The sequence below is a fragment of the Leptodactylus fuscus genome, chromosome 1 (assembly GCF_031893055.1).
Source record: "Leptodactylus fuscus isolate aLepFus1 chromosome 1, aLepFus1.hap2, whole genome shotgun sequence".
In the NCBI taxonomy this organism is placed as follows: domain Eukaryota; kingdom Metazoa; phylum Chordata; class Amphibia; order Anura; family Leptodactylidae; genus Leptodactylus; species Leptodactylus fuscus.
In genome coordinates, this window is record NC_134265.1 from 227,692,148 (window position 1) to 227,706,125 (window position 13,978).

The 13,978-nt window shown below is 41.9% G+C and overlaps 1 protein-coding gene across 1 annotated transcript in view; it reads right to left on the minus strand.

Annotated features, from left to right (window-relative positions):
• Window positions 1–3,190, minus strand: part of ANTXR2 (ANTXR cell adhesion molecule 2) — a 155,668-nt gene extending 152,478 nt beyond the window's left edge. The window contains exon 1 of the mRNA XM_075283884.1: window positions 2,619–3,190. Within this exon, the coding sequence (XP_075139985.1) occupies window positions 2,619–2,764 (146 nt within the window). The 5' untranslated portion in view covers window positions 2,765–3,190. The remainder of the gene's footprint in view (window positions 1–2,618) is intronic.
• Between the last annotated feature and the right edge of the window lie 10,788 nt (window positions 3,191–13,978).

A 13,978-nucleotide genomic window follows, 5' to 3' on the forward strand; every position in this document is an offset into this window, starting at 1 on the left:
GCTGTGTCCAGATCCCATAAGAAGTCATTGATTCTCAATCTTCATAGAAGACCAACAGCATACTGTATCACTTAGGCCTGGTTCACATCTGCGTTCGGTATTCCGTTGAGGGAGTCCGCTTGGGGACCCCCTGAACAGAATACCGAACACATAAAAAATCGATTAGTTAAGAATGTGTTCGGTATTCCGTTCAGGAGGTCCCCAAGCGGATTCCCTCAACGGAATACCGAACGCAGATGTGAACCAGGCCTTTACACTTTTCAGAGATCTATATGCTGCCAGCTGTGTTACATCTGCCATTTGGTTCTTAATAAATTTTAGTGGGTAACATTGTACACTGTTATAAGGGCTTAATATGGAGTGTGGGTCAAACATATTGGAAAATACAGTACCAGGCTTTAGTTGTAGACTACAGCAAATTCACCAACAAGTTCTGAGTCCCATTCATGGGTCTGAGACACACACCACTCGGTGAGATACTGATGCACCAACCTGCAGGTACTAACAAAATACTTTTACTCCGGGCGGGGTACAAAATAGGATGATGCACTACATTGTAGGAGTGATCTGAATTACATAAACTATAGAAGGCTGACCTTGATAAACCCATATTACCATTGTTATTTTTGTCATATTACATATTCTATTAAAGGGAGTCTGTCACCAGAATACACCACATCAGTCTAGCCCTACAGGTAGATAGGTAAGGTTGCATGTGATGCTGAGATATTGCCATTTTTGTCAATATGCAAATGAGTTTTATGGAACATTGATGGCCACTTACCCTTTTGAAGACAGAGCAATGCCCTCATTGGTCCAAAAAGCTCATTGACATCTCAGTATTGAACGCCCCATTTCACAATATGGAAAACACTGTTTGATTCAGGTGACCCTAACGTATCAATCTGTGGGGCTGGGCTCATATTTCGAGTTGTGTTTACAGACTCTCTTTAGGGTATTGTGTCAGGATACAAAAAACATGTCTATCTTTTCCCAGAAAATAATGCACAAGTATCCATGGGATGTCTGGTATTGCACCTTAGCTCAATGGAATTGAGCTATAATACCAGTCACAACTCATGGAGGGGTTACACAATCTTTCCTGTGAGAAAGCAGAAATGTTCCAATCCTGCTACATTCCTTTAAAAAATTTTATCACTAGAAAGCAGAGTATGCCTGCTATTGGTCTTATGTTCTCTCTTGGGGATAGATTTTGCTCTCACACAATGGTTCACTTATGCCATTGACGGCACTTTACTGGTAACCATACGTCCCAGAAGGCCTATGTAGTCAGGTAATAGCATAAAAGCATCATCTGCACTGCACACATGACTTACTCCAAACATAAAAGGGTGGACTGACGAATGCAGAGCCATCACAATACCCTATTAGGGCATATGACTGTAACAAAGGTAAGCCCCTGCTTGGGACCACACTATATTAGCCATAGGAAAACGTTCTCTCTTATCCCAGTAATAACAGCTAATGACAGTAAAGGGAACCCCACAGAATAACCCATCACTGAGGGACCCAAGAAGGGACCGCCCAAACTTTTACACACAACAAAACTTTTAGAGAACATCAGTCTATACTACATTCGAAACTTCTATATATTTTCCCTTCATATTTTTTCACAAATAAAATGAAGAATTGGACATTTCATGCGATGACCAGTAAATATCATTTTGGATTGTTCTTATCTGCCTTTCCAGTCTTTGGAAAGCTGAATGACAGTAAATTGCAAATCTGCAGAAGCACTGTGATACATGCCTAGTACCCAAGCTGCTCCCTAAATCATAAGATCTACCATTTAGGTGATATCTGGAAAAGCATGTGTTTGCCTCAAGTTTGCTCTACGAGAAATACACTTATCTGAGTAGAAATTTCTATTCAGTAGGAAATCTTTTTTTTTACTATTGCACGGTGGCTGTTATACTGTATGTGTCATCTTCCTGTCTATAAAAAAGTGTAGCTACCAAGGAGTTAACAGATGCTAAAGCTCGGAGCATTACATTTCTAGGACTCTAGGGAGCTCTGACTTGGACAGTGGTGGCCGAATGTGTAATGGGTCAGCAGAGCAGATACACCAATGCTAAAAGTGTGAAAGAACAGAATGTGTCCAGGACATGTGAGGAGAAGGAAAAAAGCTACAGCTTTACACCAAAACCAAGTTCTTTTCAATAAAACTACTCATTTAACCCTGACTTTCTCGTAACCCCCCCATACACACTTCCTGCCACATTAGTAACACTTTCTGACAGTTTGTACAACTATAGCTTCACCCTATTAGACAGTGTCCCTAATAGACACCAAACACTAACTATTTACTGCAATGCTTATAAGACATCTTGGATCTCCTGTAAACATGAGGATAGCACTGGTATACACTGTCCTGGGCGGTGAAGTGCTGCAGCAGCAGTTCCACACTACACATCTGCACAGATCACTCCTACCCTCTCCTCTTCTATGATGTAGGGGAGGATGGCGTGCTAGAGGCCAAACATCTGCCTGACCTGTAATGCTCTCAAGACCAGAGGAAATCTGATCAGCACTCACATGAGATCAGCCCAAGGAGGATGCTCATTAACTGCTTCACAGCCGGATACTCTTATACTCACTTGTCTAGAATGAAGTAGAGGTCGAAGGCTCCTTGACAGGAGGGCTCATCAGCCTCAGCGGGTGGAGGAAGGCAGGACAGTTGAAGGAGCAGTCCTGCAAGTAGGATCCATGGTCCAGGGAGATACCCAGTCCTGTTGCACTTCATGCTGTCTTCTACCCTTGTACACCAGGGCTCCTTTAATACTATGAAGATGAATGCATACACAACCTTAGGCAGAGTCCTATGACTTCTCCTTCTAAGCTGGGCTATGAGCAGCACATCCTCCCTCTATACACACTTCCTATTCACTACATAGATTCTGCAGTTACTACTATCCCCACCCTCCACCCTTCTGTCTATCTCTGCTGCATTCTTTTGTACTATACCCTTATTCTCTTGTGTATCCCAGGCTCACAGCTCCAGCTCATAACAGTCCTTCTTTGTGCTGCCAGTTCCTGTGTGTGTTCCCTCTTTACAATCCTTTGCTAGCTGAACACAAGTTTGGGATCAGCTGTCAGTAGTTTGTGGTCACTTGGTGTCTTTGTCCCCCTGTCTTTCACCCTTATATAGAAGCGGCATAAGCAATCTGGTTCTTGCCCCCTTGCTTGTAGGATGTGACTGAGCATGCCTGGAAGGGTGGAGATTCTCATGTCAGTCTAGTGCCAGCACTATTACTAACTCTTCAAAGTTTGCTCCAAGGTCTGTTAAACGGCTCAGCTGCAGGCTCTGTAGTCTACACCTACCTCCCTGGCTAGCAGAAACTCAATTATTGTTACACTCAGACATTGCTCTACTATTGAGCGACATGCGGTACTCTGTTACCAGAGTGTTACAGTAACATGTCAATGTAGAAACCCAAAGCATACAACAATAGTGTTTTATCAGAGAGTAAACTGTCGATTTACAGTCTTATTCTCCTCTATTTTTGCATGACTATGATAGAGATTAGTATGAAGGGAGGAACTCTATGCATTGCTCATTCATTCATCTAAATAAATCTAGAATGTTTCTGGAAATTCATAGCTCTAATACAAACCATATAGCAAAATGATGTGACTGACAGACCATCACACCTGTATGAGTTCAATAGACATCCAAATCATGGGCATTAATATGACATTGCCAGAACCGCGCCTAGCCCTTTCTGCTGCCTGAGGCAAGAAATAGTAATAAGATGAAAGGTGTCAGTCACCCACATGATGTATCACCCCTAGCCCTGAATAAAAGAAATTACCGTATTTTACGGACTATAAGGCGCACTGGACTATAAGCCGCATTGCCCATGAGCGCCTTATAGTCCGTCTCGGTTCATATATAAGGCGCACCGGACTATAAGCCGCAGTCCGGTGCGCATTATATCTTATTGAAAGCGGCGGCAGGCAGACTTTGCCAGCGGCCGCTTAACCCCCTGCGTGCCAGCCGCTTCTATTGGAAGCGCTCGGCAGGCGAGGAGGGGCTCTATCAGCAAAATCATGCTGATAGAGCCCAACCGTAAACGTTAGGTTAAACTACCCCCCCCCCCCCCCCCGTTTTAAAATAAAAGCCTGAAACAGAATGTCAAACTTACCGAGCGGTGCAGGGTGGGCGGGCATTCAGGCCTCCTCTTCCTCCGATGTTCCGTCCTCCTCCGGCGCTCGCAAGCTGATAATGGCCAGGGCACATGCGCAGTAGAAGCATTATGATATTGCGCATGCGCCCCGGCCATTATCAGCGAGCGCCGGAGGAGAAGGACGGAACATCGGAGGCAGAGGAGGCCTGAATGCCCGCCCGCCCGCCCTGCACCGCTGGGTAAGTTTCACGTTCTGTTTCAGGCCGGCGTGACAGCAGGGCTGCCGGACACTTCCTATTCATTTCTATGGGAGCCGACATGCGAGCGCTCCCCATAGAAATGAATGGACTGCTTTTTTCCATTCATTTCTATAGGGAGCGCTCGCATGCTTATAGTCCGGAAAATACGGTACAGAGAATCACACCCAGCACAGAACAACTGTGCATTAGTTATAAATTCAGGGCAATAGAAGTAGCACTGTGCATTGTCCAGAGAGAGACACACATAATACTATACGCAACAAACACAACACTTGCAAATGCATCTCAATAAATTAGAATATCATCAGAAAGTTGTTGGGTTTTTTTTTGGTTTTTTTTTAGTGATTCAATTGAAAAAATGAAACACATACACTGTCTACCAATAAGTATTTGGACACCTGTGGTCCAAGCGGCACGATCGACAATTATAGCCTCAACTCTCCAGGGCATGCTTTCCACAAGTCCTTGTATGACGGCTAGTGGTATTTTATTCCATTCAACTTTGAAAAGACAGTTAAGTTCCTTTACTGATTTTGGACGGCTGCTGCACCCCTTATTTCGACGATCCAACCCATCCCAGAGGTGCTTGATAGGGTTCAGGTATGGAATCTGGACAGGCCAGTCCAGTCTGTTAATCTGATTGTCACGGTACAAAGCCTTGGTAGACCTCGCTACATGACAGCTGGCATTGTCATAATGGAAGTAACATTGGTCCGACCCATAGAACCGCCATAAAGTAGGAAGTACACTATTATCTAAAATAATGCAATAGGTTTAGAGTTTACCATGAACTGGGACCAAGGGGCCCAGTCCATAGCAGGAGAAACTCCCCCAGACAATAACTCCACCTCCGCAGAACTTTACTGGGTGTCCAAATATTTTTTGGCAGATAGTGTATATTATATTGAGTCAAATAAACAGAGTGAACTTTTTCAAGCATTTATTTCTGTTAATGTTGATGATTATGGCATACAGCCAAGGAAAACCCAAATGTAATTGTCTCAGAGAATTAAAATATTATATAAGACCAACTGTAAAAAAATTATTTAACACAGAAATGTTGCTCAAATGGAAAGTCTGTACAGTAACTGTACTCAATACTTGGTGGGGGCTCCTTTTTCATGAATGACTGCATCAATGCAGCAACGTGGCATGGAGGATTCTTTACAGTAAAACCAGTGAGGCTCTGGAACTCTCTGCCCCAGGAAGTGGTGATGGTGGATTCATTGAACAAGTTCAAAGAGGGCTTGGATGCCTATCTTGAAGAGAACAATATTACGGGTTATGGATTCTAGATTTTAAAGACACGTTGAACCAGGGTTTTTAAACTAACTGCTGTACTGGAGTTGGGAAGGAATTTTCCACCTGAAATAAGATAAGATAATCCTTTAATAGTCCCACAGTGGGGAAATTTCAGTATGTTACAGCAGCATAGTAATACAGATACAGGATAATGCAAAGTAATATATTACGGAAGTAGACACACATAGGGCAGTAGGCATAGGCCTTCCTCTGGATGAACACTGTAGAGGAATGTAGGTTTATAGGTTGGACTTGATGGACTGATGTCTTCATCCAACCTCATCTACTATGTAACTATGTGATCAGCCTGTGGCACTGCAGAGTTGTTCTGGAAGCCCAGGTTGCTTTGATGGCAGTCTTCAGCTCATCTGCATTGTTGGGTCTGGGGTCTCTCATCTTCCTCATGACAATACTTCATAGATTCTCTATGGGGTTAAGGTCAGGTGAATTTGCTGGCCAATCCAACATAGTGATACTGTGGTTATTAAACCAGGTATTGGTACTTTTGGCAGTTTGAACAGGTGCCAAGTCCTGTTGGAAAATGAAAATTCCATCTCCAAAAAGCTTGTGGGCAGAGGGAAGCATGAAGTGCTCTAGAATTTCCCGGTAGACGGCTGCGCTGACTTTGGTTTGATAAAACACAGTGGACCTACACCAGCAGATAACATGGCTCCCCAAACCATCACTGATTGTGGAAACTTCACACAACAGTCATGGCCAAAAGTTTTGAGAATGACACAAATATTATATTTTCACATGATCTGCTGCCCTCTGGTTTTTATGTGTGTTTGTCAGATGTTTTTATCACATACAGAAATATAATTGCAATCATATTATGAGTAACAAAAGCTTATATTGACAGTTAGAATGAGTTAATGCAGCAAGTCAATATTTGCAGTGTTGACCCTTCTTCTTCAGGACCTCTGCAATTCTCCCTGGCATGCTCTCAATCAACTTCTGGACCAAATCCTGACTGATAGCAGTCCATTCTTGCACAATCAATGCTTGCATTTTGTCAGAATTTGTAGGTTTTTGTTTGTCCACCCGTCTCTTGATGATTGACCACAAGTTCTCAATGGGATTAAGATCTGGGGAGTTTCCAGGCCATGGACCCAAAATCTCTATGTTTTGTTCCCTGGGCCATTTAGTTATCACCTTTGCTTTATGGCAAGGTGCTCCATCATGCTGGAAAAGGCATTGTTGATCACCAAACTGCTCTTGGACGGTTGGGAGAAGTTGATCTTGGAGGACATTCTGGTACCATTCTTTATTCATGGCTGTGTTTTTAGTCAAGACTGTGAGAGAGCCAATTCCCTTGGCTGAGAAGCAACCCCACACATGAATGGTTTCAGGATGCTTTACAGTTGGCATGAGACAAGACTGGTGGTAGCACTCACCTCGTCTTCTCCGAATAAGCTGTTTTCCAGATGTCCCAAACAATCAAAAAGGGGATTCATCAGAGAAATTGACTTTACCCCAGTCCTCAGCAGTCCACTCCCTGTACCTTTTGAAGAATATCAGTCTGTCCCTGATGTTTTTTCTGGAGAGAAGTGGCTACTTTGCTGCCCTCCTTGAGACCAGGCCTTGCTCCAAGAGTCTCCGCCTCACAGTGCGTGCAGATGCACTCACACCTGCCTGCTGCCATTCCTGAGCAAGCTCTGCACTGCTGGTAGCCCGATCCCGCAGCTGAAACACTTTTAAGAGACGGTCCTGGTGCTTGCTGGTCTTTCTTGGGCGCCCTGGAGCCTTTTTGCCAACAAAGGAACCTCTCTCCTTGAAGTTCTTGATGATGCGATAGATTGTTGACTGAGGTGCAATCTTTCTAGCTGCGATACTCTTCCCTGTTAGGCCATTTTTGTGCAGTGCAATGATGACTGCACATGTTTCTTTAGAGATAACCATGGTTAACAGAAGAGAAACAATTATGTCAAGCACCAGCTTCCTTTTAAAGTGTCCAGTGGTGTCATTCTTACTTAATCATGACAGATTGATCTCCAGCCCTGTCCTCATCAACACCCACACCTGTGTTAATGGAGCAATCACTGAAAGGATGTTAGCTGGTCCTTTTAAGGCAGGGCTGCAATGATGTTGAAATGTGTTTTGGGGGATAAAGTTCATTTTCTAGGCAAATATTGACTTTGCAAGTAATTGCTGTTAAGCTGATCACTCTTTATAACATTCTGGAGTATATGCAAATTGCCATTAGAAAAACTGAAGCAGTAGACTTTGTAAAAATTAATATTTGTATCATTCTTAAAACTTTTGGCCATGACTGTAGACCTCAAGCAGCTTGGATTGTGTACAGCAGCCTCTCCACTCTTCCTCCATACTCTGGGACCTTCCAAATGAAATGCAAAATTTACTTTAATCTGAAAACACCTTTGACCACTGAGCAACAGTTCATAACTTTTTGATAATATTCTAATTTATTGAGAAGCACTAGTATACACCATTCACAGCACACCCATATACAAATCACATATATAAAGATCACAGCATACATATATACAATAAAAAAAAATACATATATGCTCACAACACATATACAGCTCACATACACTTACTTAGCACACATTTCCCCTCCTATTTTTCCTGTCTGGAGAGTAGAGTCAAGAATGGAGTGGTTTCAGCTGGGGGTATTGAAAAAAAAATAAAAAATCTTACTCTCCTGTCCCCGATGCTTCGGTGTCCTCCCAGAGTAGACTGGTCCTGCTGTTAAATGGGCCTTTTCCGGAGTTCCCCTGAAGCCAGCATGTGATGTAACTGCCTGTGACATCATGGGTCCTCTTCCTTAGGCCTGCTGAGAATGCTGATGAGCGGGAGAAGCCGTCGGAGCATTAGAACCGGGACACGGAATATCGAGGACAGCTGAGTATGCTTTTTTTTCACTTCCCCTGGCTGATTTAAAAGTTACAGGGATTGTCTAAATCTGCTTGGACAACCCCTTCAACCACTTCAATACCATACTATTCAACTAATTTCTGCATCTTTTTTCAGTGACACATAGGGCTTTATTCTTATGTTGTTTTTATTTTTGCATGTTTTTTTTAAATATATCTGGGAAAATATAAACAAAAGAGGAGGGAAAATGTGTCGGTTTTTAACTTTTCATTTTTTTTTATTTAATAACACAAAAACTACTAAAAAAACGTTATGAAATAATTTTTCCTCTCCATTACAGTAATTTTTATTTTGTATGGTGTCGTCGGGATGGGACTAAACCTGTGATAAGGGCATGTTATTAGAGTTTAATTTTATTTATTTTTTATTATTTTACTTTAATTTTTTTTTTTGTTTTCTTTTTATTTATTTATTTTTTACATTGTGTCCACAAAAGGTCATAATAGACTTTTGAGGACATCTGATCACTTTTATTTTTTGTGGGGAAGGTTAATTTCTCATGTGACTGGGGCTGGTACATTTGGCCCCAGTTGCAGGAAGAATCCAGCTTCCTGCCCATAACTATAGAGCCAGTGCTGTAATACACTGTACTTGCCTTCTCTAGGGGAGCTCTGGCCGTAGTCAGTGGCATAATGATTGTGGTCGCAGGGCATACGACTGTAACTGGGTTTAGAGGGGTGCGGGGACTGAGACCAGCTGGGGCCCGGACCACAGAGGTCAGGGAAAGCCTTACTCCCGCTGGCTGCGATGCAATATATATAGCAGTTGAGTTTGGACCAACTCCTTGAACTCCAGGAATCAGCATTTATTGCTAGCAAAAGCATATATAATTTCCCTTTGGACTGCTGGACAAACCAGTATTATGTGTTTTATCCTGTTCCTCGGTTTATCCAATATAATGTTTTGGCTTCTCTATAGGGAATATAAATGACTTCATGTGACAAATGTAACTGTTAAATATCTTATTTGCTATGAATCTGTCAATAAGAAACAAGATTTTACTTCATTTTATCAGTCAGTTAACAAATATATTTTCCAGTTACAAGATAAAATTCTCCCTATTCAAGTCCAGCAGCCAAACATTGGGAAATGAAGTTTTGTGTATTCTAAAAGGCTTAGTTTAATGTAATTAGTAATCTATTAATAAGAGTAACGTTTATGGAGAAGTTTCATGCAGTACAAAGGTCATACAACAGTACAGTGCAGTATTGTTCATTGGCAAGAAAGTGTTTTTTCCATGAATATTATATATGAATATTAATTTAAATTTATATTAATATATTAATATAAATTGGTAACAAGTAAAAATTAAACATTTTTGCAAATAGTTCTTGCACAGTTTTAAAGATTTTCTGTAATTATCATTGTGATGGCAGTATGTTGTCTTGATGGGTTGCCAGTGGATATAGCCATTAGAGATGAGTGAGTAGTACTTGATCGAGTAGGTATTCGATCGAATACTACTGTATTCAAAATAATCGTACTAGGTCAAATACTACGCGGTAAATGCAGTAAAAATTTGATTCCCCTCCCACCTTCCCTGGCACTTTTTTTTTACACCAATAACTATGCAGGGGAGGTGGGACAGGAACTAGGACAAAGTAGGAATTGCAAAAAAAAACATATACAGTCATTGGCTGGCTAAATCAGGTGACCTCCACTCCACTCCACACAGAGAGAGAGAGAGAGAGAGAGAGAGAGAGAGAGAGAGAGAGAGAGAAGAGAGAGAGAGAGAGAGAGAGAGAGAGAGAGAGAGAGAGAGAGAGAGAGAGAGAGAGAGAGAGAGAGAGGTTCTGCCAGGGTTAGCTAGCAATTAGACTTATTTAGGCAGAAATCTTACACCAACAGCTCTTATAAGAGCTAAACTTAGATCTACCACTGCTTGAAGATTGTATATACACCATTTGTATATATAATCTTTTTGCAACTAATTTCCCCAAAAGCCCTTGTTAGGGCTCCAATTCCGTATCACCTTTTCCCCCAATATACCTTTCCCATCTCCTGTCCTATACCTGTTGTAAGCTGTTGCTATACAGTACGCTTGTATACATCTAACATACATAGGTTTGTGCGCCCAATCTACCTTTCCCATCCCCTGTTCTCTAACTGTTGTAAGCTAGGTGTATACTTGCTATACAGTACACTTGTATACATCTAACATACAGAGGATTTTGGGCTCTATATACCTTGCCCATCTCCTGTTATATACCTGTTTTGAGCTCAGTATATACTTCTAACATACAGAGGTATTTGGGCGCTATATACCTTGCCCATCTCCAGTTATATACGTGCTCAGTATATACTTCTAACATAGAGAGGTATTTGGGCGCTATATACCTTGCCCATCTACAGTTCTTGTTTTAAGCTCAGTATATACTTCTAACATACAGAGTTATTTGGGCGCTATATACCTTGCCCATCTACAGTTCTTGTTTTAAGCTCGGTATATACTTCTAACATACAGAGTTATTTGGGCGCTATATACCTTGCCCATCTCCAGTTCTTGTTTTAAACTGAGTATATACTTCTAACATACAGAGGTATTTGGGCGCTATATACCTTGCCCATCTCCAGTTATATACGTGCTCAGTATATACTTCTAACATAGAGAGGTATTTGGGCGCTATATACCTTGCCCATCTCCAGTTAGATACGTGCTCAGTATATACTTCTAACATACAGAGTTATTTGGGCGCTATATACCTTGCCCATCTCCAGTTCTTGTTTTAAACTGAGTATATACTTCTAACATACAGAGTTATTTGGGCGCTATATACCTTGCCCATCTACAGTTCTTGTTTTAAGCTCGGTATATACTTCTAACATACAGAGTTATTTGGGCGCTATATACCTTGCCCATCTCCAGTTCTTGTTTTAAACTGAGTATATACTTCTAACATACAGAGTTATTTGGGCGCTATATACCTTGCCCATCTACAGTTCTTGTTTTAAGCTCGGTATATACTTCTAACATACAGAGTTATTTGGGCGCTATATACCTTGCCCATCTCCAGTTCTTGTTTTAAACTGAGTATATACTTCTAACATACAGAGGTATTTGGGCACCCATCTCCATCTCCCATCTCCTTGCCCATCTCCAGTTATACCAAACTACTGCCACTGAGGGGCCTTGTGTCACCAGGAGGGAAAAGTATAGGCGCATGTTGCGTGAGTACCTGGACAACCACAGTCCTGTCCTCCGATCCCTCTGCGCCCTATACCTATTGGGTGTCAAAGTTGGACCTGTGGCTGGAACTGGCGCTTTACGCCTTAGAGGTGCTGTCTTTCTCTGCAGCCATGGTTCTATCTGAAAGGGTCTTCAGCGCAGCCGGTGGCATCATCACCGATAAGCGCAGCCGTCTGTCAGCTGACAGAATTTGCATCTCCACCCATGTAAAGCACTCCAACATGAAGTTCCATGTTTCTGCTCTAGATCACCAGTTCATCCTCCTCCTTCACCATCACCATTGAAAAACGACATTTAAAACCACCCCATTAAGGCTCACCTCAAGGGCTTAATATTATGCTCCGACAATGCTTTATTCATCCATAGAGCATAATATTAGGTTCCTACAAGGTTGAATTCATACCAAGAGCATAATATTATGCTCCTACAATCGTCAATTCATCCCAAGAGCCTAATACTCTGCTACTACAAGGTTCAATTCACCTTAAGGGCCTACAACTCTGATGGTGCAAGGCTCAACTCATCTCAAGGGCCTCAATTTCTGCTGCTAGAAGGCTCAACTCACCTCAAGGGCCTGAAGCTAAGTTTGGGAGGGCTCACCCCAAGGGCCTGAAAAATAATTTTTGTATGGCTTGGTTTAAGGACCTCTAACTTAATTTGGAAGGGCTCACCTCAAGGGCCACAAAAGTAATTTTTGGGGGTCTCACCACATCACACACATACACATTGACAGTTAAGGGTGGGTGCTGTTTGATTTCCCCTTTGCCTATGCCATCTGTGGTTGTCATGTGCAACGTGATTTAAAGGGGTGCATGCTAATGTTTCCTTAGCTTAAAATGTGTCTTTCTGTCCATGCTAATGTAGAGGAAAGAAGGTTTCCAAGTATTTTTCCACTTTCCATAGAGGTTATATTGAGTTTGGAGTGTCTAGTTGATAGACTGGGATAGTGGCATAATACTGGGACTTGGGCGTGTTAGATGCACCCTGCTGTCCCAGTTGCTTTCCAGAGATGTTGGCATCATTTTCTGAATTTTGTATTTTGGAATATTTTACTACTCACTCATCTCTAATAGCCATAAATACAGGAACTTTATAAGGTCTTGCGCTTCGCAGAGACCATGCCTTTATTTCTTTATTGTCCACGATATAGAAATCATGGCCGGGTTTCTGACAAGTGTCAGGCCATAGAAAGTTCCTGCATTCATAGTCTTATCTATTGGCAAATGGTTGAGATTGTCACTGATGACAATGTCCTAACTAAGGTCTTTAGAGAAAGTTCATAAAACTCTGCAAAATAAAGGTGTTTGAAGTCAGTCACTTGTCATTTATGGGTTTACTGCATACACTTTATTAGATCTTATGGATATGTCCTGTATGCGCAATTAAAGGAATATGGTATGAATTACATATATAGATGGAGGGTGGGTGATCAGAATATTTTCTTCTTGAGGACCCAAGAAAACACAATCCAACACTGTAATACAAACAACAGTACCAACATCAGTCCCAAAGACAACCAGAGCAAAGGCTGAGAGTGCTCTATTTTTTAATATAGTTAATAGAGATGAGCGAACAGTAAAATATTCAATATTAGTTATTCGTTTCGAATAGCCGCTCAATATTCGACTATTCGATCGAATATCGAACCCCATTATAGTCTATGGGAGAAAATGCTTAGTTTCAGGGGATCCTACCATTCGACTCAGGAAGGTCACCAAGTCCACTATGACACCTCAGCAAATTATGACAACACCTCTGGAATGCAACCGGGACAGCAGGGGAAGCATTTCTGGGGGCATCTAACACACCAAAGACCCTCTATTACCCCACTATCACAGCCTAACAACTACACACTTTCCACATTCAAAAAAACCTCTATCAAAGTGGGAAAATACCTGGAAACCTTCTTTCTTCCCCAAATGGATGGACGCAAACCCAAATTTAAGCTCAACGAACATTAAAAAGCACCCCTTTAAACCACGTTCCCCATGACAACCACAGATGGAATAGGCAATGGGAAATCCAACAGTACCCACCCTGACCTGTCATTGTGGATGTGTGTGATGTGGTAAGACCTTCCATAATTCACTTTCTAGCCCTTAACATGAGCCCTTCCAAATTAAGTTACACACCCTTAAGCTGAGCTACCAGCAGAGATTGAGGCCCTTTAGGTGACTTCA